Source organism: Danio aesculapii, chromosome 16 (assembly GCF_903798145.1).
Source record: "Danio aesculapii chromosome 16, fDanAes4.1, whole genome shotgun sequence".
Taxonomy (NCBI): Eukaryota; Metazoa; Chordata; class Actinopteri; order Cypriniformes; family Danionidae; genus Danio; species Danio aesculapii.
The window spans coordinates 2,811,673-2,838,264 of NC_079450.1; the positions used below are offsets into that span (position 1 = coordinate 2,811,673).

The 26,592-nt window shown below is 35.8% G+C and overlaps 1 protein-coding gene across 1 annotated transcript; it reads right to left on the reverse strand.

Moving 5' to 3' along the window:
* Positions 1–297: 297 nt before the first annotated feature.
* On the reverse strand, positions 298–24,880 carry rbm24b (RNA binding motif protein 24b). Its single transcript, XM_056476039.1, has 5 exons — positions 24,596–24,880; positions 16,153–16,276; positions 15,977–16,031; positions 12,572–12,631; positions 298–1,080 (listed from the first exon to the last, which is right to left on the reverse strand). Exons 1-5 carry the CDS (start codon positions 24,761–24,763, stop codon positions 750–752), a joined length of 738 nt encoding a protein of 245 aa, XP_056332014.1. The 5' UTR covers positions 24,764–24,880; the 3' UTR covers positions 298–749.
* Between the last annotated feature and the right edge of the window lie 1,712 nt (positions 24,881–26,592).

The window sequence follows — 26,592 nt, forward strand, 5'->3', positions numbered from 1 at the left end:
ATGTATTATTATTTCCTTTATTTTTTCATGCATCCAATTGTTATTTTTGTTGTTATCCAATTAATTATTTTGCCATTTACCTTTTCAAAGCATGAATAATCAAAAATATAAAAGCTAATTTTGAGTTGAAATGACAAAAACAACCCTATGAAAAGGTTTTTACAGGTATTTTTAAATGATGCATGATGTTTGATTTCCTTTCTGCAATACATATTAAATACTGTCATTATTATTATTAATGCTAATAACAGAAAATGCATGATTTCATTTATTGTGATGCATCCTGCTGTGAATGCATTATTTTGCCATTTACCCTTTTCACAGCATTAATAATCAACATTAAAAATCTAATTATATGTGGCAATGAAAGTAAATGACACTATAAAGGTTTTTCCTGATATTTTCTAAATGATGCATCATGTTTGATAAGCTTTACCTTTTGTTTCTGTAATAAATAGTAAATAATTGCACTATTATCAATGCAAATTGCGTAAAGCATTATTATATCATTTATTATTCATGCGCACTGCTGTTAATGCATTATTTCACCTCTAAATCCAAACATGAGTTCACCTTTTCACAGCATAAATAATCAAAATAGGTCCAATTTTATGTTGCAATGTCAAAAACAACACTATAAAAGGCTTTCCCTATAATATTTTCCAAAGCGATGCATTATGCTTGATTTCCCTTCTGCAATAAATATTAAATACCTCACATAAAAGATGAGCACTGAGTCTCTGCATCTCTCACTGCATGCGCTCTGTCTGTGTCTGGTACTGGCCGAATGTGGCGGCGGTGGCTGCGGGTGCTGGAGATGCTAGTGGCTGCTGCACGTAGCCGTAACCGCTGCTGGCGGTGGTGACGTATCCTGCGGTGGCGGCGGGCGAAGCAGCGTATGGATACTGCTCATACGCTGTGGCTGCTGCTGCGGCAGTGGTGTACTGTGCATACGCCGCGCTGCTGTAGTCCAGATACGGAGTCGCGGCGGCTGCAGGAGAGCTGGAGGACGCCTGAACGTGAGGAATCACCACACTGGGCTGAACAAACGCCTGCGGGTACACATAATGAGCAGGAATCCTGAGAGACACAGAGAGCAGACGTTAAACACACACACACACACACTGCAGGAGTTCAGCAGGTTATGCAGATCCACACTGAACCGCATGCTGGAAACACAGCGCTGATGATGCAGCGGTACAGACGCCATCAAATATAAAAATACGAAGAGTACATTTAGATCTATATAGTAATGTTCCTGTTTTAAATCATGTGCCTGTACACTTCATTATATTGTGAAAATTCTTTTGCTCTTAGAATCTTTAATAACGCATCATAAAGAATCATATTCTGGTCATTGGAATGCCTTCAGGGCCAGACTATCAGTCATTTAGGGTGGGACTACCATCCGCCCTAAGCCGGGCTATCTGTCTTTTAGGACGGAGCTATCAGTCTTTTAGTGCAGGACTTTCAGTCCTTTGGTGTGGGTCTATCAGTCATTTAGGGCGGGCTATCTGTTGTTTAGAGTAGGTCCTTTAGGGCGGAGCTATTAGTCTTTTACAGTGGAGTTATCAGTCTTTTAGGGCGGGGCTATCAGTCTCTTTGTGCGTCTATCAGTCTTTTAGGGTGGGGCTATCAGTCATTTAGGGTGGGGCTATCAGTCATTTAAGGCGGAGCTATCAGTCATTTAGGGTGGAGCTATCAGTCCTTTAGAGCAGAGCTATCAGTCAATTAGGGGGAAGCTATCAGTCATTTAGGGCGGAGCTATCTGTCCTTTAGAGCAGAGCTATCAGTCATTTAAGGCGGAGCTATCAGTCATTTAGGGCGGAGCTATCAGTCCTTCATTTAGGGTGGGGCTATTAGTCCTTTAGAGCGGAGCTATCAGTCATTTAGGGCGGAGCTATCAGTCATTTAGGGCGGAGCTATCAGTCCTTTAGGGCAGAGCTATCAGTCCTTTAGGGTGGGACTATCAGTCCTTTAGGGAGGAGCTATCAGCTCTTTAGGGCGGGGCTATCAGTCATTGTTTAGGATGGAGCTATTAGTCCCTTGGCGCATCTATCAGTCCTTTAGGGCGGAGCTATCAGTCTATTAGGGCGGGACTATCAGTCCTTTAGGGTGGAGCTATCAGTGTTTTAGAGCGGAGCTATCAGTCAATTAGGGGGAAGCTATCAGTCATTTAGGACGGAGCTATCTGTCCTTTAGAGCAGAGCTATCAGTCATTTAAGGCGGAGCTATCAGTCATTTAGGGCGGAGCTATCAGTCCTTCATTTAGGGTGGGGCTATCAGTCCTTTAGAGCGGAGCTATCAGTCATTTAGGGCGGAGCTATCAGTCATTTAGGGCGGAGCTATCAGTCCTTTAGGGCGGAGCTATCAGTAAATTAGGGGGAAGCTATCAGTCATTTAAGGCGGAGCTATCAGTCAATTAGGGGGGAGCTATCAGTCATTTAGGGAGGAGCTATCATCCCTTTAGGGCAGGGCTGTCAGTCCCTTGGCGCATCTATCAGTCTTTTAGGGCAGAGCTATCAGTCCTTTAGGGTGGGGCTATCAGTCTATTAGGGCTGGACTATCAATCCTTTAGGGCGGATCTATCAGTGTTTTAGGGCGGGACTTTTAGACCCTTGGGGGCGTGTCTATCAGTCCTTTAGGGCAGAGCTATCAGTCCTTTAGGGTGGGACTATCAGTCCTTTAGGGAGGAGCTATCAGCTCTTTAGGGCGGGGCAATCAGTCATTGTTTAGGATGGAGCTATTAGTCCCTTGGCGCATCTATCAGTCCTTTAGGGCGGAGCTATCAGTCTATTAGGGCGGGACTATCAGTCCTTTAGGGTGGAGCTATCAGTGTTTTAGAGCGGGGCTATCAGTCCTTTAGGGCGGAGCTATTTGTCGTTTAGTGCAAGCCTATCAGTCCTTCGATGCAGGTCTATCAGTCCTTTAGGGCGGAGCTATCAGTCTTTTAGGCGGGACTATCAGTCCTTTGGTGCGCCTCTATCAGTCTTTTAGGACGGGACTATCAGTCCTTTAGGGTGGAGCTATCAGTCTTTTGGTGCAGGTCTATCAGTCCTTAAGGGTGGGGCTATTAGGGCGGGTCTCATTTCTGCTCTGCCTTCATTCATTCATCAATCTTCCTTCATTTTGTTAGTAACACCCATCTTCTAACAATCAAATTGGTTCTCAAAGGATGAAATCAAGCACTGCAATACATTTGTTTTCTCATTTTTATGTGGATGTACATCATGATAGAGGAAAAAAGGATAATCTTAACTTCTGTTTAATGGCAACTTTAACTCACTGATGAGGAGGATTATTGAAAGGGAGTAACATTGATCTTTTGACACATAAGAGGTCACAATACTGTCAACATCCTGTGAGTTTCAGAACTCAACACTTTGTGGTTCCTCTAAAATCCATGGAAGCACATTTTCAAAGAACTGATGCAGCTGTTTGCTGGCGTACCAATGTAACTCACACAACCTTTATAAGTCACTCCCTCACTCATTCTTAGTACTAGCTTAGTCCCTGATTTATGAGCGGCCTTCACAGCGGAATGAACCGCCAATTTACTTTAGTCATTTAGATCAAGTGAATTTGATTCACTTTATATGTTTAATTTTGTTCTTCTCCCTCTATTTGTATTTCTTTATTTACAAAAGAAAGAAAGAAAGAGAAACATTCTTCATCTGTCAATCATTTCACACCTATATACTAACAACTCTTGCTCTGACGGCTAAAAGTTCTAGCCTGAAATCTGACACAATCTTCACCAAATATGTTTTTAGTCTGACATTTAAAAAAGAAAGTTTGTGATCCACTAGTAGCACCAGTCAAACTGCTTGAAACAATCCCCCTTTGAGACCCTGAGATCTGTGTTGCCGGGCAGATTTGATGGGAGTTTTGAACAAACGTGCACAAACAACAGGTGCTGGAGTTAAATGTGTCTCCAGTCCTCGCCGTCAGTCTGCTGGAGTGACAGAACAGCCTGCGCTCCGGCTATTCCTGCCATCGTAAAGAGCAGAAACACACATGCATAACACTTTAACCCAGTTCTGAAGCCACACACACACGCTCTTACACGCATCTGAGCTGAACTTCCACTGTAAGCCACTCAATAGAGTTCATTACACGGTTTATAATATGTACAGGTGAAATCAAAATTATTCACCCTCCTGTGAATTGTTTTCCAAATATTTCCCAAATGAGGTTTAACAGATTCAGGAATTTTCACAGTATTTCCTATAATATTTTTTCTTCTGGAGAAAGTCTTATTTTTTCATTTCGGCTGGAATAAAAGCAGTTTTTAATTGTTCTAAAGCCATTTTAAGGTCAATATTATTAGCCTCCTTAATCAATATTAGTTTTGGATTGTCTCCAAAACAAACTACTGTTATACAATGACTTGCCTAATTACCCTAACTTTACCCTAATTACCCTAGTTAAGCCTTTAAATGTCACTTTAAGCTGTATAGAAGTGTCTTGAACAATATCTAGTCTAATATTATGTGCTGTCATCATGACAAAGAGAAAATAAATCAGTTATTAGAGATGAGTTATTAAAACTATTATGATTAGAAATGAGCTGAACAGATCTCTCCGTTAAACAGAAATTTGGGGAAAAATATACAGGCGGGCTAATAATTCAAACTTTAACTGTATATGCAAGATAACTTTAACCCTAAAATACATTTATAAACGAATTGCTAATTTTTCTGTCTATTTCCTCATAATTCATTCATTTATTTTCTTTTCGGCTTAGTCCCTTTATTAATCCGGGGTCGCCACAGTGGAATGAACTGCCAACTTATCCAGCATATGTTTTTTTTACGCAGTGGATGCCCTTTCAGCTGCAACCCATCTCTGGGAAACATCCATACACGCTCATTTACACACACACTCATACACTACGGACAATTTAGCCTACCCAATTCACCTGTACCGCATGTCTTTGGACCGTGGGGGAAACTGGAGCACCCGGACGAAACCCACGGGAACGCAGGGAGAACATGCAAACTCCACACAGAAATGCCAACTGACCCAGCCGAGGCTCGAACCAGCGACCTCCTTGCTGTGAGGCGACAGCACTACCTACTGCGCCACTGCATCGCCATTTCCTCATAATAATAACTCAAAAACACAAAAAGGGAGAATTTCAGACTAAAAAAAAAAATCAAAAAAATCAGACCACAAATGTATGACTTGAAGCTGTAAGACAAACTAAAAACTCACACGGTCACATTTCTGTTTTGTGATTTTGAGTTATTTTCAGAATTCCCACATTTTCAGTTACTATTGGGAATTCTGACTTATTTTCTTTTTTTAGGAGCTCAAATATAATTTTATTAACCTTTTTTGTATTACATTTCAGAATCCTACATTATTTTCTAGATTCTGAGTTGCTTTCAGAATTTCTACTATTTTTCAATGAATTCTGAGTTACATTTCGGAATTCAGACTTTTTTTTCTAGGAACTTTTTTATTTTATTAACCATTTTCTGGATTCTAAGTTACATTTCAGAATTCAGAGTTTTTTCTAAGATCTCAAACTTGCATTTCATTATTTTTAACTACTTTTCAAAACCTTTTTCTGAATTCCAAGTTACATTTCCGAATTCTTACTTTTTACTTGGAATTCTGAGTTACGTTGAGGAATTCTGAGCATTTCAGATTCGTTTTTTCTTCTTTACCTTTTTCTAAATTCGGTGTTACATTTCAGAATTGTTTATTTTTTCACTGAATTCTGAGTTTGATTTTAAAATTCAGCCTTTTTTCTGGATTTTGAGATATTTCAGAATTCCTACTTTTTTCCTGGAATTCAGAGTTACATTGAGGAATTCTGCCTTTTTTATAGGAACTCATTCATTCATTCATTTTCTTTTCGGCTTAGTCCCTTTATTAATCCGGGGTCGCCACAGTGTAATGAACCGCCAACTTTTCCAGCATATGTTTTATGCAGCGGATGCCCTTCCAGCTGCAACCCATCACTGGGAAATACCCATACACACTCATTCACACACACACACACACACACACACACACACACACACACACACACACGCACACACACACACACACACGCACGCACGCACGCACGCACGCACGCACGCACGCACACACGCACGCACGCACGCACGCACACACACACGCACGCACACACACACACACACACACACACACACACACACTACGGACAATGTAGTGGAGGAAACCCAAACAAATGCAGGGAGAACATGCAAACTCCACACAGAAACAGTTACATTTCGGAATTCTGATCATTTCTTCTGAATTCTGAGTTGCATTTTAGATTTTTCTTAATTTTTATGTGTTACCTTTTTCTAAATTCTGCATCACATTTCAGAATTCTTCATTTTTTTCACCAAATGCTGAGTTTTATTTAGAAATTCTGCCTTTTTTCATAGAATTACAATTACATTTTAATAGAGTCACATTTCAATATTCTCATTTTTTTCTAGGAACTCTGATTTACATTTCAGTTTTTTGTTTTTTTATACCCTTTTCTGAATTCTGAATTACACTTTAAAATTCAGCTTTTTTTCTGGATTTCAAGTTAATTCAGAATTCAGATTTTTTTTTGCTTTGAGTTAGATTTTAAAATTCGACTATTTTTATCTTGGAACTCAAAGTTACCATTCTTTTCTTATTCTTTAGGGCCATTCTTTATTCTTTCTCATTCTTTTATTTCAAAATTCTGACTTTTTCTCGAAACTTTAATTTTACATCTTGCAATTCTGACATTTGTTTCTTAACTTCTTTGTCTTGTAATTCACACTTTTGTTCTTTACTTTTTCTGAATTTGTATTTTGAGAAAAAAAAAGACTTTTTTTTTTTTTATTCTGTGGTAGAAATAACCATAACTGAATTTCAGAACTTCCAGAGATCCCCATTTGCATCAGTGCAGAAACACAGACCAGGTGAGATTTAAAACGGCATATATAAAGATGAACTTGGGCTAAAAGGCAGTCTAACCCTGAGCTTGTCATTGTTAAAAATACCCCAGAGTAACTAAGCTGCGATGGCAACATATTTTCCTTCATCGTGTCCCGAACATTTGGGGCTTGCCAGAGTTCAGGGCTAATTTAAGGAACTTTGCAAATCCCAGAAACAGAGGGCTGATCTCTGGTGTCTCTGAACACCTGTCGTCTCCTAAAGGCTCTGAATGCCGCTGCGTTTCAGCACTGCAGCTGTTATATTAGTTCAGTCCACTGAGGGATCAGTAGGAGTTCACTGAATCTTCCTAGAAGAACAGAAGTAACTCTCTACTGGATCTGTCAGTACATTAATAAAGATAAATAATGTTTTTTTTCACAGTGATAAACATTCTCTACATCACTGCATGACCAAAAACCATCAGCTGTCACATGTTGATATGTATAATTATATGCATTCTGAAATGTATTATGTGTATAGCAATGCGTAATGCAATATAATGCTTCAATACATTTGTGCAATGGGTGGTGTTATGCGAAATGAAATAATTCAGTGCATAATGGTACATGTAGAGCGTAATGCAATGTTTGTTTGAATGCCCAATGCATAACACAACTGTTGAATTTGCATTGCATTAATGTGTGATGAAATGCAGTGCTTTAATATGTAATTACATGTAATGCAGTGCTTCAATATGTAATTATATGTAATGCAATGCTTTAATATGTAATTATATGTAATGCAGTGCTTCAATCTGTAATTATATGTAATGCAATGCTTTAATATGTAATTATATGAAATGCAGTGCTTTAATCTGTAATTATATGTAATGCAATGCTTCAATATGTAATTATATGTAATGCAGTGCTTCAATATGTAATTATATGTAATGCAGTGCTTCAATATGTAATTATATGAAATGCAATGCTTCAATATGTAATTATATGTAATGCAGTGCTTCAATATGTAATTATATGTAATGCAGTGCTTCAATATGTAATTATATGTAATGCAGTGCTTCAATATGTAATTATATGAAATGCAATGCTTCAATATGTAATTATATGTAATGCAGTGCTTCAATATGTAATTATATGTAATGCAGTGCTTCAATATGTAATTATATGTAATGCAGTGCTTCAATATGTAATTATATGTAATGCAGTGCTTCAATATGTAATTATATGTAATGCAGTGCTTCAATATGTAATTATATGTAATGCAGTGCTTCAATATGTAATTATATGAAATGCAGTGCTTCAATATGTAATTATATGAAATGCAATGCTTCAATATGTAATTATATGTAATGCAGTGCTTTAATATGTAATTATATGTAATGCAGTGCTTTAATGTGTAATTATATGTAATGCAGTGCTTCAATATGTAATTATATGAAATGCAGTGCTTCAATATGTAATTATATGAAATGCAATGCTTTAATATGTAATTATATGAAATGCAGTGCTTCAATATGTAATTATATGTAATGCAATGCTTTAATATGTAATTATATGTAATGCAGTGCTTCAATATGTAATTATATGAAATGCAGTGCTTCAATATGTAATTATATGTAATGCAATGCTTTAATATGTAATTACATGTAATGCAGTGCTTCAATATGTAATTATATGAAATGCAGTGCTTCAATATGTAATTATATGTAATGCAGTGCTTTAATATGTAATTATATGTAATGCAGTGCTTTAATGTGTAATTATATGTAATGCAGTGCTTTAATGTGTAATTATATGAAATGCAATGCTTTAATATGTAATTATATGAAATGCAGTGCTTCAATATGTAATTATATGAAATGCAGTGCTTCAATATGTAATTATATGTAATGCAGTGCTTTAATATGTAATTATATGTAATGCAGTGCTTTAATGTGTAATTATATGAAATGCAATGCTTTAATATGTAATTATATGAAATGCAGTGCTTCAATATGTAATTATATGAAATGCAGTGCTTCAATATGTAATTATATGAAATGCAGTGCTTCAATATGTAATTATATGTAATGCAATGCTTTAATATGTAATTATATGAAATGCAGTGCTTCAATATGTAATTATATGTAATGCAGTGCTTCAATATGTAATTATATGTAATGCAGTGCTTCAATATGTAATTATATGTAATGCAGTGCTTCAATATGTAATTATATGTAATGCAGTGCTTCAATATGTAATTATATGTAATGCAATGCTTTAATATGTAATTATATGAAATGCAGTGCTTCAATATGTAATTATATGTAATGCAGTGCTTCAATATGTAATTATATGTAATGCAGTGCTTTAATATGTAATTATATGTAATGCAGTGCTTTAATCTGTAATTATATGTAATGCAGTGCTTTAATATGTAATTATATGTAATGCAGTGCTTTAATATGTAATTATATGTAATGCAATGCTTTAATATGTAATTATATGTAATGCAATGCTTTAATATGTAATTATATGTAATGCAATGCTTTAATATGTAATTATATGTAATGCAGTGCTTTAATATGTAATTATATGTAATGCAGTGCTTTAATATGTAATTATATGTAATGCAGTGCTTTAATATGTAATTATATGTAATGCAGTGCTTTAATATGTAATTATATGTAATGCAGTGCTTTAATATGTAATTATATGTAATGCAGTGCTTTAATCTGTAATTATATGTAATGCAGTGCTTTAATATGTAATTATATGTAATGCAACGCTTTAATATGCAATTATATGTAATGCAATGCTTTAATATGTAATTATATGTAATGCAACGCTTTAATATGTAATTATATGTAATGCAGTGCTTCAATATGTAATTATATGTAATGCAGTGCTTTGATATGTAATTATATGTAATGCAGTGCTTCGATATGTAATTATATGTAATGCAGTGCTTTGATATGTAATTATATGTAATGCAATGCTTCGATATGTAATTATATGTAATGCAGTGCTTCAATATGTAATTATATGTAATGCAGTGCTTTGATATGTAATTATATGTAATGCAATGCTTCAATATGTAATTATATGTAATGCAGTGCTTCAATATGTAATTATATGTAATGCAGTGCTTCAATATGTAATTATATGTAATGCAATGCTTTAATATGTAATTATATGTAATGCAGTGCTTTAATATGTAATTATATGTAATGCAGTGCTTTAATATGTAATTATATGTAATGCAGTGCTTCAATATGTAATTATATGAAATGCAGTGCTTCAATATGTAATTATATGTAATGCAATGCTTTAATATGTAATTACATGTAATGCAGTGCTTCAATATGTAATTATATGAAATGCAGTGCTTCAATATGTAATTATATGAAATGCAATGCTTCAATATGTAATTATATGTAATGCAGTGCTTTAATATGTAATTATATGTAATGCAGTGCTTTAATGTGTAATTATATGAAATGCAATGCTTTAATATGTAATTATATGAAATGCAGTGCTTCAATATGTAATTATATGAAATGCAGTGCTTCAATATGTAATTATATGAAATGCAGTGCTTCAATATGTAATTATATGTAATGCAATGCTTTAATATGTAATTATATGAAATGCAGTGCTTCAATATGTAATTATATGTAATGCAGTGCTTCAATATGTAATTATATGTAATGCAGTGCTTCAATATGTAATTATATGTAATGCAGTGCTTCAATATGTAATTATATGTAATGCAATGCTTTAATATGTAATTATATGTAATGCAGTGCTTTAATATGTAATTATATGTAATGCAATGCTTTAATATGTAATTATATGTAATGCAATGCTTTAATATGTAATTATATGTAATGCAATGCTTTAATATGTAATTATATGTAATGCAGTGCTTTAATATGTAATTATATGTAATGCAATGCTTTAATATGTAATTATATGTAATGCAGTGCTTTAATATGTAATTATATGTAATGCAGTGCTTTAATATGTAATTATATGTAATGCAGTGCTTTAATATGTAATTATATGTAATGCAGTGCTTTAATCTGTAATTATATGTAATGCAGTGCTTTAATCTGTAATTATATGTAATGCAGTGCTTTAATATGTAATTATATGTAATGCAACGCTTTAATATGCAATTATATGTAATGCAATGCTTTAATATGTAATTATATGTAATGCAATGCTTTAATATGTAATTATATGTAATGCAGTGCTTCAATATGTAATTATATGTAATGCAGTGCTTTGATATGTAATTATATGTAATGCAATGCTTTAATATGTAATTATATGTAATGCAGTGCTTTAATATGTAATTATATGTAATGCAGTGCTTTAATATGTAATTATATGTAATGCAGTGCTTTAATATGTAATTATATGTAATGCAGTGCTTTAATATGTAATTATATGTAATGCAGTGCTTTAATATGTAATTATATGTAATGCAACGCTTTAATATGCAATTATATGCAATGCAATGCTTTAATATGTAATTATATGCAATTCAATGCTTTAATATTATATGTAATGCAGTGCTTTGATATGTAATTATATGAAATTCAATGCTTTAATATGGAATTATATGTAATGCAATGCTTCAATATGCAATTATATGCAATGCAGTGCTTCAATATGTAATTATATGAAATGCAATGCTTTAATTCGTAAAGATATGCAATGCTTTAATGTGTCACGACGGTGTAATGCAACGTTTGTATGAAAGCACAATGCAATGCATAACTCAGTTGTTGAATCTGCAGTGCCATATCTAATGTTTAATGATATGAAAGGCAATGCTTTAATGTGTAAAGATATACAATGCAAGGCTTATGATATGTAATGCAATATTTCAATGCGTAAAGCTGGAGTATGTGTAAGGTAGTTGTGTGTAACGCAATGTGTAGGTCAATTAAAGACTACATTACGCAACGCAATGACAAATTCAATAAAACAGTATGATTAATTTGCCTAATATTTGTGTTTGAGGTGTATTATTATGCATGTTAGCGGATCAATAAATATTTTTACACTCCATTAAAACCCTACTATGTGCCAATTCCCATGTAAGACTTAAAATACAGAACTGGCGCTGGAATTCCTGCACATTGTAAAACACCGCCAGAGAAAAATACAAATGATTCATTAGTAAAAACCAAAAGAACACATGAGATACACTGCAACATGCAAGCTGTGAGTTGTTTGGTTGGCAAACTTGGCGCCCTTCAACACCAAAAACACTGAAACACCTGTTCAAAAGAATAACAAAACAGTCCAAATCAAGCTGTGCACAATCATCAAATGAAGAAAGAGACGTTTCCAGCACCCACCAACCCCACGTCCTACCATACACCCACTCCTATTCAAATAAAAAGCACACGGTTTAGCTAGGAAAAGCACTTCAGACAGGTCCAAACGCACACAAGAGCTACTCTCCAACAAAAAAAACAAAACACCAACGTCCATGCAAGCTAATCACCGTGTCTTTGAGAGAGTACGTGTCTGAGTCTACTTTTGATTTCTGACTGGTTGACCTCTCTTAGGTAATGTTAACCCAAAGCCTGTCAGATCAGAGAGAGACACGTTACATTGACAGGAATACACAGATGAAGAGTGTACAAGAAGAGAGAAACACACGCACAAACACACACCTCATGACCTGGCGGAAAGGAGGAGGATACAGTAATGGAGAATGATCATCCTCGCTGTCTCTGCAACAACAACAAGAAGAAGAATAAGAGATTACAAACACAGAAATGCACACTAATAACAATGCATTTGGGATATTTCGCAACTACAGTAATAAAGCAGTTTTTTTCCAGGGAATATTGCTTCTAAAGGAGCTGCTGACATGGAATTGAACCAGATTTTGGTAAAAACCCAAGCAAAAAAAACAAAACAAATCTGAATGACGAGTTCTGTGTAATAAGAATGAAGAAAGGAGAAAGCGCTGAACTACTGAAATGTGTTTAATACTTTATATAAAAGGCTTTATAGGTGCTGCAGCTTAAAGACGCCTCTCATATGGAGAATGAAGTCACATGCATTGCTCAGGTGTGAGTTTCTCACAGACTTCAACAGAGTGTCAAATCTTGATGCTTCTGTGAGTCTCGTCTATGAAATCTGAGCTTTATTTTGTATTTTTATTGTATTCACATCAGGTGATTGGCTGGGCCATTCTACAGCTTGATTTTCTTTCTCTGAAAACATCTGAGAGTCTCCTCGGCTGTGTTTTGGATCATTGTCTTGCTGAAATGCTTCAGAATTCAGGACAAAATGGAAATCACTATATATATTTTTGCTAAGAATAAAGATCACGATTTTCATAAGATTCTTTAAAACTATTTTATTTGAAAAAATATTAATAATTTGGCTGTAAGAGAAGTCAATATGCAATACAGAACATGAAGACAGAATTGACAATACAATGACGAGTTCTGTGTAATAAGAATGAAGAAAGGAGAAAGCGCTGAACTACTGAAATGTGTTTAATACTTTATATAAAAGGCTTTATAGGTGCTGCAGCTTAAAGACGCCTCTCATATGGAGAATGAAGTCTCATGCATTGCTCAGGTGTGAGTTTCTCACACACTTCAACAGAGTCTCAAATCTTGATGCTTCTGTGGGTCTCGTCGATAAAATCTGAGCTTTGTTCTGTATTTTTATTGGATTCACATCAGGTGATTGGCTGGGCCATTTTACAGCTTGATTTTCTTTCTCTGAAAGCATCTGAGAGTCTCCTCGGCTGTGTTTTGGATTATTGTCTTGCTGAAATGTCCACCCTGGTTTCATCTTCATCCTCCTGCTAATGTTGATGTTAAACTGAAGCAGCTGATATTCATCTACACTGAGGAAGGGTAGAGGGTTGCTAAAGAACTACCGAGAGATTTCAGCTGCTGTCTGGGCTTTCACTGCTGAACTACACCTCCCTTTCTTCATGTGTTCAATACTTTTTCCCTGCGTCATTTCATTTTATTACACAAAACTTCATTTCTAAACTAATTAGATTTATTTTATTTGCATATATGGATTTCTTTGATTGTTACCAACAACCTGTGAAAATCTCAAGTTAACAGCACCTTTAGAAATATGTTTTCTGAGCAAAACGGTGATGTGTTCAATGCTTACTTCCCTGCTGTATTAATTCAGTCACCAAAAAATTCTGAAAAATGGGCAAAAGGACAACTATTTTTCACAACTATTATGTTTTTGACACCTAAAGGTGCTCCACACATACTGGCTCCAAGATAACCTCAAACACATGTTTAGATCTATTCAAAAGTATATTATAGAAACTCTGGGGGCAGAAAATGTGCAAAAAGCTCAGAATTCTGGACAAAATGGAAATTGTAATTGTTTATCTGTCTGCACACTTCTGATTATTAATAGCATCCTGTACATATATTCATTTATTGTAAATCTTTGTTCATAGCCAATACAACCTGTATATAATGTTGATAGTACATCCATCTGTAAATATCACCATAGTTTTTCTATAACTGCACTTTATAACTTATACCTGTATCCTGCACTTGCTGCTATTGCACTGCTGGTTAGACCGAAACTGCATTTTGTTGCCTTGTACTTGTACATGTGTAATGACAATAAAGTTGAATCTAATCTAATCTAAAAATCACTATATATATATTTTTTTTTTTTTGCTAAGAATAAAGATCACGATTTTCATAAGATTCTGTAGAACTATTTTATTTGAACAAATATGAATAATTTGGCTGTAAGAGAAGTCATTATGCAATACAGAACATGAAGACAGAATTGACAATACAATAAGCGGACTCTTTCAATCCAAAGATGTGAATTAACTTTCTGCACAAAACTGGAATATCGCATAAAAGATTAGCAAATAAAGCAGCGACCACAGAAGACAATGCTGACACACAATGAACGTGTGGTGGTGTTTGATGGCAGGAAACGTGGAGCGCAGACACTCTGGACAATTCTGAACTCATTAATAATATGATAACACTAATACTGCGACAGCACGATGGCTTAGTGATTAGTACAGTGACCTCACAGCAAGAAGGTCACTGGTTCGAGTCTCGGCTGGGTCAGTTGGCATTTCAGTATGGAGTTTGCATGTTCTTCTCGTGTTGGTGTGAATTTCCTCCGGGTGCTCCGGTTTACCCCACAGTCCAAACACATGCGCTATAGGGGAATTGATGAACTAAATTGGCCATAGTGTATGGGGTTGCGGCTGGAAGGGCATCTGCTGCATAAAACATATGCTGAAATTGTTGGCGGTTCATTCCGCTGTGGCAACCTCTGATAAATCTATAACTATAATCTATAACTATAACTAATACTGAAATGATTAAGGTGTTTTATAATGACCAAATCAACATTTCAGATGCTTTACAGTGTGCTCAGCCTGCTGGTTTGTCCATTCACACACATTTTAATCACCATGATAAATCAATATGATCTCTCATAACAAAATCACATGACCTTTTTTAATGCGCATAATGGAATTTGTTCGGGAAAAGTGTTTCCATCATAGTTTATGCACATTTTTTCGTATCGTATCCTACTCAGTTGTGTGCATGCATTTTTATGCGCATTTTCAAAATGTATGGGCATCTTGGCGTTTCTATTAACCATTTTATTATGCACATATCCATAATGCGCATAAAAATAGCTAGATGGAAACAGCTAATGGCTTTCGTAGTCTGTCCACGTTGCTTAGAAACCAAATTAAAAACAAAGTAACAACATGTGCTTGAAAATATATTTGGTTAAATCGTGGAAATGCTGGATTAAGACCGTGTGTGGGCTCGAAACTTAAGAGTCATTTACAACGTTTTGATGCTTTTAAAAAAACATTATACTTTATGCACTTCTCCTGGGTCCAAACAAACCGAATGCATAAAAGCCGAAAACACACATTACCGTTTAAAAAAGACAGCGTAATATAAATTAGTCTAAGGTGACTTTTCTAATATCTTATTTTAAATAAGAGAATGTAAATAAATGAAGGAAGTGTAGAGTTATAGAAACTACCCAAATACTCAACACATCAGTAGTTGTGTAAAACTCACCCATAAGGCCGCTGGAGAAACGTAGGGTGTATCTGAGGGACACCAAAGGAAAATCCTGAAGGAAAAAGACATTTAATTTTAATTATAGACATATTTATATTATTATTAAGCTCATTTTATATTATATAAAATGAGCAATAAAAAAATCTGAAGGATTTGTCTTTAGCTTTATTTACCTGGCTGCAGGATCCGTGGCTTTGCCCCTAAATATGCCAGGTTTACGTTGGCTTTTCTGCCATCTATTATGGGATTCGGGTCCTTACAGGCTCTTTCTGCTGCAGACCGATCAGCCATCGTCACCTACACAATCACCAGAAAAAAATGATGGATGAAATGATTTATTCATGCTCCTACATACAGCTGAAGTCAACATTATTAGCCCCCCCTGTATGTTTTTTCCCAAATTTCTGTTTAACAGAGAAGATATTCTCGACACGTTTCTAATCATAATAGTTTTATTAACTGATTTATTTTATCTTTGCCATGATGACAGCACATAATATTAGACTAGATATTCTTCAAGACACTAGTATTCAGCTTAAAGTGACATTTAAAGGCTTAACTAGGTTAATTAGGGTAAAGTTAGGGTAATTAGACAAGTCATTGTAGAACAGTGGTTTGTTCTGGAGACAATCCAAAACAAAAATTGCTTAAGGGGCTAATATTATTGACCTTAAAATGGCTTTAAAAAATATTATAGGAAATACTGTGAAAAATTGCTTGCTCTGTTAAACAAAGCAAATCATTTTGACTTCAACTGTATGTGACTCATTCAAGAATTGCAGGAACATTTCAAGCATTTATCATTCTCTCTCCTTAAACTTTCCTATCTACAATCCTCAGTATACTGAGTACACCCCTCACAAATCTCTCATTTAAATTAATATTTTCTATTAGATGCTTTACAATATTGTTTTTGTGCAAATACATTAGACTAGTCAGTACTGAAGTCCGTCTTAAAGACCAATCTGGAGCTAATCTAACTAAATAACTTACAATAAAGGTCCAATAAGTAGTAGCCCAAATTTATGTTATATTAAAATATTATGTTAGATGGGGGAAAACGTAGTTTGCATTTTTTTCAGTATTTTGCGTGAATCTTTCTATTTCCAAGGATGTTTAAACACTAAAATATTAGTTTAATAAATATATCCATTTAATAAATCTGTTTTATTCAAATGCACCAAAGTATATTCTCTATATTCACTAAGAAATGGAGAAAAATATTCATTTTCAAATTGTAAACAGTGAAATCTTATTAGCAGCCGATGATTATTAAAGTACAAATTAATTTACAGATTAATTCAGGTACTTTACTACTGAATTGAGGTGAAGTTGTTTTTCAATTTGCACATTAGTTCATTTTTGATCAGTGACACGGTGCCTATATAGCACTTTAAATATTGAGTCTGAATTAGCATGCAGGTTTGACTTCAAAACAACATCAGCCCTATTTAAATAACTGTGAACAGTGTTGTGCTTTGAGAGTTATTGGCTCCTAATATGATTTCACTATTTAGAAGTTGCAAAAAATAGTTTTCTGAAATGATATAATTAAGGAGAAAATCGGAATCTGCGAATATAAAACCAACTTAGGGTAAAGTTAGTTTTATATTCACACATTAAGACTTCTCCTTAATAATAAAGGGTCATTTCACAAAATATTCTTGCAAAATTTAAATTTTGAAATTATATTATCAGGGCAGCACGGTGGCGCAGTGGGTAGCACATTCATCTCATAGCAAGAAGGTCGCTGGTTTGAGCCCCAGCTGGGTCAGTTGGCATGTCTGTGTGGAGTTTGCATGTTCTCACCATGTTAGAATGGGTTTCCTCTGGGTGCTCCGGTTTCCCCCACAGTCCAAACACATGCGCTATAGGGGGAATTGGGTAGGCTAAAACTGTCCGTAGTGTATGTGTGTGAATGAGTGTGTATGGATGTTTCCCAGTGATGGGTTGCAGCTGGAAGGGCATCCGCTGCACAAAACATGTGCTGGATAAGTTGGCGGTTCATTCCGCTGTGGCAACCCCGGATTAATAAAGGGACTAAGCCAAAAAGAAATGAACGAATGAATTATATTATCAGCAAGAGACTATCAAATCACAGCATTGTTCACAGTCTAATAAATAGTGCTGATGTTGTCTTGAAGTCTTACGTACATGCTATTTCAGACTGAATATTCAAAGACGTTTAGCCTGAAGTAAAGAAGTGTATCAAATGTCCCTTGTGCCGAGTTTTAATTGGGTTTAATTGAGTTATTAATGCGATTTATGTGATGATATTGAATGCATTTGTGTTGCCTGTATTTTGTGATGCGTGTGATGTGAACCAGTGGCGGTTCTAAGGGTGGGCCGGTGCCCCTGTGTCACCAAGCTTGGCCCCCCTAAATTTGGATGCGTATTTTTGTGTCACAACTAAAAGGCCATGGAGAAGCGAGATCAGCCATCGAGTAGCAGACTGTGAAGTAGGGGTGTCAAAATTAATAGTTTCTTCTGTGCACCGCGATGCAGATGGGGACAATTCGATATCGGTTCAGTAATAGATCATAACTGGTTATTACATACTGACGTCATTTATCCCTTATGCGCGATGTCGTGGTAGAATACTATTCTTTTTAATCTATATATGCTCCCTCTCAGCAAGATTATCAGTAGTTTTAAAGGGATATCTTACCACTGCTATGCAGATGATGTCCAATTATATTTTTCTTTTAGCCCTGACAGGCTAGACAATCTGTCTCTCTTGCAGGATTGTTTAGTCTCCATTATGGCAGACAATTTTCTGCAAGTGAACCCTGATAAAACAGAAATGTTAGTTTTTGCTCCAGATAGCATCACCCCAATGATCAGGCAAGTTTTGGGGGGTTTGTCATCTTCAAATTGCAGTGATATTAGAAATCTTGGTGTCATTTTTGATCGAGCTCTGTGTTTTAACAGCCATGTTAAATCTGTTGTTCCTACATGCTTTTTCACCTGAGGAACATTGCAAAAATCAGAGATATTGTGTCAAAGGAAGAGGTGGAGATGCTTGTCCATGCCTTCATCTCTTCTCGATTGGATTATTGTAATGTTCTGTTCACTTGTCTGAACAAATCCTCTATGGAGCGATTGCAGGTTGTGCAGAATGCAGCGGCGAGGCTTTTAACCAACACCAGTAGGAGGTCACACATTACACATGTGCTTAAGGCACTTCACTGGCTTCCTATCAGTTTTAGAGTAAATTTTAAGATTCAGGTCATTACTATAGAGCTCTGCATGGTCAAGCACCCCGGTATATTCAAGATCTTTTAAGCAGTCACTCATGAAGCCGCTCTCTGAGGTCTTCTGACAAAGACCTGTTAGCCATTCCCAGAACTCGTCTCAAGACTAAAGGTGACTGTGCCTTCTGTGTGGTGGCCCCACGGCTCTGGAACTCTCTCCAGATAGCACTGAGAACTCTGGGATCAGTTTTTAAAAAGCATTTAAAGACGCATCTTTTGGTCAAGCTTTTAATTAACAGCATTAGTGTTTCTGTATTTGGATTGTTAATCAGTTTTAATATGTTTTAACATGCCTTCTTTTATTGTCATGTGTTCTTTTACTTGTTTTCTCTTATTGTAAAGCACTTTGCGACTCAATGTCTGGGAAAGGTGCGATATAAATAAACCTTTACTTACTTACTTTGCCGAAGGAGGCGAGGGAGAGTAAATAAATCGCTCCTACTACATAAAAAGCAGAGAATAGTGCACAATTCAACTGCTTGCGACTTTGCTGGACAGTCTTTCACTGACACTGAGGAATGGTACAGCGCGAGCCGCTATTTCACTACTATAACTCCATCTGCCTCTCTCTCACACACACACTTTGGACATTTGACCCACTGGCGTGTTTGTGAGGTAACTTTTCCTCTCCTCTTGACTGTTAAAGCGACACTTGTGGATCCAGACGCGAGCGTGCCTGAGGTGTGAGTTTTCTCCACTGTGTCTATTATGAATTACCTGTGATAACATCGTATTATGCGCATTTAGACCGTCACCGCGGCTGTTCTTCCCGCTTTCAATTTTAAAGCCAAGCGCAGCCCTTTCTGTTGAGCAGGTGAAGACAATGACCAAGTGTAAGAACTCGCTTGACAGAGCTTTTAAAAGAAAGCGGAATAATATTTACAGTAGTTTATTGGCTATAATTGCTCATGTTGTTCTGTGTATGTGTTGGAGTTTTGTAAAGGTACAGTTCTTATATATGACTGCTTGTATATTAAAGGACAAAATTGTATTGGCAGAGTCACTGATTCGATCCAAGACCAACGACGAGATGATCCCAAGGTTTCCATATCCTGGACCAGGCCGTATCCTGAGCAGCTACTGTGGTGGTCATGGAGGAGTGGAACATGAGACTGATTCCTGTGACGCTCCAGAGACAGACGAGTCTTCGCTGAGGCCAGCTTCCAGCCTCCGCCACTGAGACTGCAGCTCTGCACAAGACGTTTGGCCAGCGGAGAAATTAAAATGGTCATGCCCAACTGAGTCTGGTTTCTCTCAAGGTTTTTTTTCTTCACTTTCACCAATTAGTTAAGTTTTTTTCCCTCTCCGCTGTCGCCACTGGCTTGCATGGTTCAGGATCTGTAGAGCTGCGCATCGTTGGATTTGCTCTTCAGTATTTGGACTCTCAGTAGTGATTATTAAACCACACTGAACTGAGCTCAACTGAACTGAACTTAAACACTACAAACTGAACTACACTGTTCCTATTTACTGTGACCTTTTATGTGAAGCTGCTTTGACACAATCTACATTGTGAAAGCGCTATACAAATAAAGGAGAATTGAATTGAATATTACAAATAATATATAAATATAGATATATTTACAGATTTTAATAAAAAATTTTTCTTGTGTTGTGATTATGTATGGAAAGCATCATCAATGCACCAAGATATCGAATTAAACCGAATCGATGGCATGATAATCGTAACCGAACTGAACCGTGAGACCAGTGTAGGTTCACACCCCTACTGTGGAGATATGACTGAGGCCTCTGTCACTCACTCTCCGTGTCACATGCACTCGCTCTCTCTGCTTTTTCCCTTGACTTTTGTCAGTGACGGTACTGCGCGCATCAGTTTCCCACATTCGTCAGACGTTAAGCCGCAAATTGACGAAGGTAATAAAAAGATTCAACTTCAGTCACGTTCATGATGTGGAAAAACTATCAAAATGTCCGCTGTTGATTATATTAGACGATTGTTTCCAATAGCGATTTTAAAACGTTTAATATATGAGTCTTTGTCTATCCATAGGCTATTATTAATCTGATTTTGAGTGTACATAGTTTTACGTTAGAAAACGCAGTCTTAAATTTACAAAGAGTCTGCAAGTACTGGAGAATAGATGTAACACACTGATCAAATTTAGTTTTCAGTAACACTCATGTAAAGTCATACTCAACTTGTTTAGTTTTGCCTTCATTCATTTCTGTTTTCAGTCGTGAAGCACAAGTCTTCAACACATGATTTATTACAACTCATTCTTAAACATAATAGTTTAACTAATTTCTAATAACTACTTTGTCTTTCCCATGGTGACAGTCAGTGCATAATGTTTTACTAGTTATTTAGCAAGACAGTTGTATTTAGATTAAAGAGTAATTTATAGAGTTAATGAGGTTATGTTAACTAAGAAAGTTAGAATAATTAGTCAAGTTATTGAATAACTGGTTTGTTGTGTAGACAATCAAAACTATATACAGTACATATTTCTTTAAAAGGTTAATTTAATTTTATTTAATTAAAAACTGTTTTTATTCAAGACAAACTATAAACAAATAAGACTTAAGCCCCGGTCAGATCACACAAATTTGTCACGAATTTGCTATGATTTCCTTGATGTAGGGTGTCGTAAACTACAAATGGGCATCGTGACACAAGATCCAATCATTTCCTTTCGCGTAATGCGGCATAGTTTCCGACAGCTGATTCCATAGCTGCAATGCCTCGCGATACCATCGCAGATCGTCTAGCATGTTTAATTCTTTTCTCGTTCTTCACGACGAGTTTCGTCACGTGGGTGACACTGTGCAATAGGAGCACATCATTTCTCGGTTATATCAGCAGGTGCTGCTGCTAATGCGCCGGTCAGGTAATCAAAAAATAAGCTGCATATGTACTTATGGGCAGGGGTGGAGTAAGTAATTTTAGGGCTGTAAGCAATTCCAGGTATGAAGCGTAAGCATTGAAACTAGATTTTTTTTGTAAATAAACTGCATGTTAAAAATCTATTTTAAGTGGAACTTTTATCTTCTTAATGCAATATACATACAACAAATTCACAAAGTTCACAAACTAAGCCAAATTGGTGATTAGATTTTAATAATTGCATGTTGGGTATAAAAGGAACGTTCCACTATTGAAAAGAAGTAGAAAGATTTCAATTGTATGGCTGTAGACAGACTTTACAACATATAATAGAAAATTTTATTTAAGAGATATATGATTAATATAGACTTCTTTGCATTGGTCGGGGCCCCCTAAGTTCCCGGGGCCCTAAGCGGCTGATAACCTCACTTATTGGTTAAGTCCACCCCTGCTTATGGGTGGGTCACGGGTGGATAAGATAAATCATTGGTTATGCATGCTTTAACTACCTCTTCTAAAACATTAAGGTGTTTTAAGCTATTTTATATGCAGACATCTCCATTCTCACAAGTTTCTGAGTTTTCTCATCATTCCAACTGAGTTTGCTCTGCCGAGGTGATCTGGGAACATGTTCAGTGCGGCGAATACATTGCAAAAGCATGTCCTGCTTATTCACATTTGTCATTGATAGTGAAAACAGTTTAATATCGGCTTCTCTGATATTTGTTGTTTGTGCCCCTCTACTACTCAACTATACGGGTGGATGGTTTGTTTCGCTCTGAGGAAAATAAGGATTTAATGAATGCTTCACTGTTGTATCACAAATCTCAGTTATACATTTGCTAATTTTTTTCATATGTCATTATTTCAAAGATTATATCTCGAGCATTTGATTTTTCCTTGCTGCTGCTTTCATTTTCTCCGTCTCACTCGTGGCAAGTTCAGGCGAGGAAGTGTTTACTGGTAACACTTTATTTTGATGGTCTATTTGAGTATTAGTAGACTGTCTGCTTAATATCTGTTGATACTGCTTCTTCAACAGACATTTAACTGACTATAAGAAACTTATCAAGTGCATGTCAACTTACACTAACCCTAACCCCAATCTAACAGGCTACTTATAATCTAATGAGAATTAGTTAAATTCAACAAACAGACCATCAAAATAAAGTGTGACCTGTTTAATAAGCAACCCTGGCATGAAAATCTACATTTAGATTTCAAAGAAAATATCTTAATATTAAATAGGAATCATAAGTTCGATCATATCAATGTCATAACGAATGCCCTTTAATAATGCAGTTAGTTTTTTGCAAGCATCAGTGTTTATTGAGATTGAAATATGATTAAAAACACTGAAATTGAGATGAGAAATATTGTTTATAGCAACACTTGTAACTGCTTTGGGAAATAACGCTTGTCATAGATGTCACAGGATGACTGATCGTAAAGAAACATGTAGTCTGGTACATTTGTTACCCAAGACAAGTCAAGATTTTATCAAAAAAATAAATAAATGCACATAATTTGACAGTGACTTTCGTAACTGACAATAAAAATCGTGTGATCTGACCGGGGCTTCATTACGACTCCAGAATAATTATTTTTGTTTTATAGGAAATACTGTGAAATGTCCTTGGTTTGTTAAAGATCACTTGGAAAACCTTATATTAATTTAATGAGAGGGCAAAAAAATTATATCTGTTAACGTTTACAGGTGTAAAAACATGCCTTGATGTACCTGAATGTTAAAAATGTGTTATCCTACAACACAAAGTTACTCATCAAATAAATGAACATGGAAGATTATTTTGAGTTTAAGTTATTTATTTAGCTTGTTTATAAAGACTGCAGAGCTATGCATGAACAAAATGACTTTGAATAATTGTTTAAGTAGTTAAGTAGCATGTTAAAGTGTCCCCCATAAAAGTACAGGTGGCCCCTGTACGGCCCCTCCGGTTACTCTGGTCTAGAACCGCCGCTGATGTAGTTATGGGCTGAAACCAAAAATAAACTTCCACTTGTGAACAGTAAAGTTAATTCAAAAAACAAAAAGTACCATGGTAAGCAATATAGGGAGCATGTCACAAGTTGTCACTGAACTAATGTGCGAATATAAAACCAACTTTACCTCAATATATTGGTGTTTGTTACAAATAACCCAGACTATTGGGTGACATATCACTACTCCTGTTTGGTAAAGATAATACTGATGTCATTTAATAGCAGCAGACACCAGTAAATAGTTTAAATCACATTTTAAAGCACATTAGCTCAACAAATCTCAAAGACATAAAGGTAAAAAAAGGTTAAAACGAACGTATCCCTCGGTCTCCATTAATCTGTTTATTACTATAGGCTAGTTCATTTGTTTACTACTAACAGGCTAGCAGTGTATTCACTATATCAACTCTAAAATTAATTCAGCTACTTTACTATGGATGATTAAAAAACACTTTATTATGTACTGCAAATTACTATAGTATTTTTTATTTCAGGTGTGGATAGACTTACGAAGCCGTATCCTCTGGATTTGCCGGTCTGTCTGTCAGTAATAACCACTGCCTCCTCGATTTCTCCAAACACCTCGAAGTATTTCCTGAGGCTGGAGTCTGTGGTGTGATAAGGAAGACCTCCGACGAAGATCTTGGTGTATGTGGTGTCCTTCTGAGAGCTGTGCATCCTCAAAAGCTTCAAAAAGACTACTTAAAATAAACTCCGTGCTCCTTGAGGGCAAAAGTGACAAGCGAGTTGACGTGTCGGGCGACAAAACTCAACAACATGTCATATGGTTTTGGAGAGTCGCACGCGGACACAGGCCACGCCTACAACCCGCATACTCTACCCACAACCCACTATATACCACACCCACGTCATTCTAACCACGCCCATAACCTGTATATCCCTCCAACGACTATGGAAGGCAGTTAGGGCCAAAACATATGCACGTCATTATAACCATTATTCCAACATTACTCACGACGACATTCCATATTCTCCAAATAATCCAAACAATATATAATAAAATAGTCAAAACAATAACCACGACCACAACCTAAAATTAAACAATATAAATCAGAATATATTCTGTGCTTTTTGTCAGTCCAGATGATCTAATATTAAAACGTGGCATTGATTTAATATAGGATAGCTTCAAAGGTATAAAATGCACAAGTTAATATACTGTATATGGCAAGTTGCATGCTATTTTAAATCACTCTTATGCTATTTTAATGTATATTTTGCATTTATTGAGTGTACATTTTGAGCATAATACTTTTAAGAGTGTCACTGTTCACATCAGAACTCAACATTAAAAAAAAAAAAACTCTATCAAAACATATATTTGGCTTATTGACAAAATATTTTTCATGATCATTATCCACCATCACACATGACAAAAGCTAAAATCATTTAGTCTATGTTAGTAAACCGCAACAGTTTGTTTCATCCATTGATTACTGATGAACGGGTGCTATTTATCCATTGATTACTGATTGTGACAGTGCTATTTATTGAAAATGACCAATAAGTCTGGAAAGTCAGAGAGAAAAACAAACATTATTTCCCAATTTCATACCAAATAAGTAACATTATGTGAAGATAAGTGTAATGCAATGCAGAAAAATTGCTCTCATGCTATTTGTATATTATTAAGAGTTATGTTATGTTACACGTATTTACGGTAACATGTTAAAACAGTGCAAGGTTTGATAAAGTTTAATAATTTATTTTCCTTTCGCTTGGTCCCTTTATTCATCAGGGTCGCCACAGCAGAATGAACCGCCAACTTATCCAGCATATGTTTTACGCATGGCCTTCCAGCTGCATCCCTGTTTTGGAAAACACCAATACACTTTCATTCACACACACGCTAATACACTACGGCCAATTTAGTTAATCAATTCCCCTATAGCGCATGTGTTTGGACTGTGGGGGAAACCTGAGAACCCGGAGGAAACCCACACCAACACTGGGAGAACATGCAAACTCTACACAGTAACGGCAACTGACCCAGCCGAGGCTTGAACCAGCGACCTTCTTGCTGTGAGGCGACAGTACTACCCACTGCGCCACCACGTCACCCCAAATATAAATTATATTTGAGAAAATGACTAAAACGATGTATGTCAGGCCAGTAGATGGCGATGTGCTTTGTAAAGAGATTTTGTTCTTCAGTTCAGGAACACCACGCACCTTCACACATGCACTCCTGTAGTCGAACACAACTAACTTTTTGTATTTGTGTACTTGTGCATGCACAATAGGCCTGAAACATACTTTAATAACCCAAACACAATAACAGAATAGTTCTTAACTTTGAACCAGCCATTAAAACTCAATTTTTGTGAAAATAAATGGCCAAAATGCTGCATTAATACATTTGTGTATCTTTTTCTAATTGAACTAGACTTGAACATCCTTAAATGAGCAGTTTTCTGTATTTTGTAATTGATGGTTTTTCTTCACCTGTTCATTTATGACCTTGATCTTTCTTCCAGAGTGTGAAA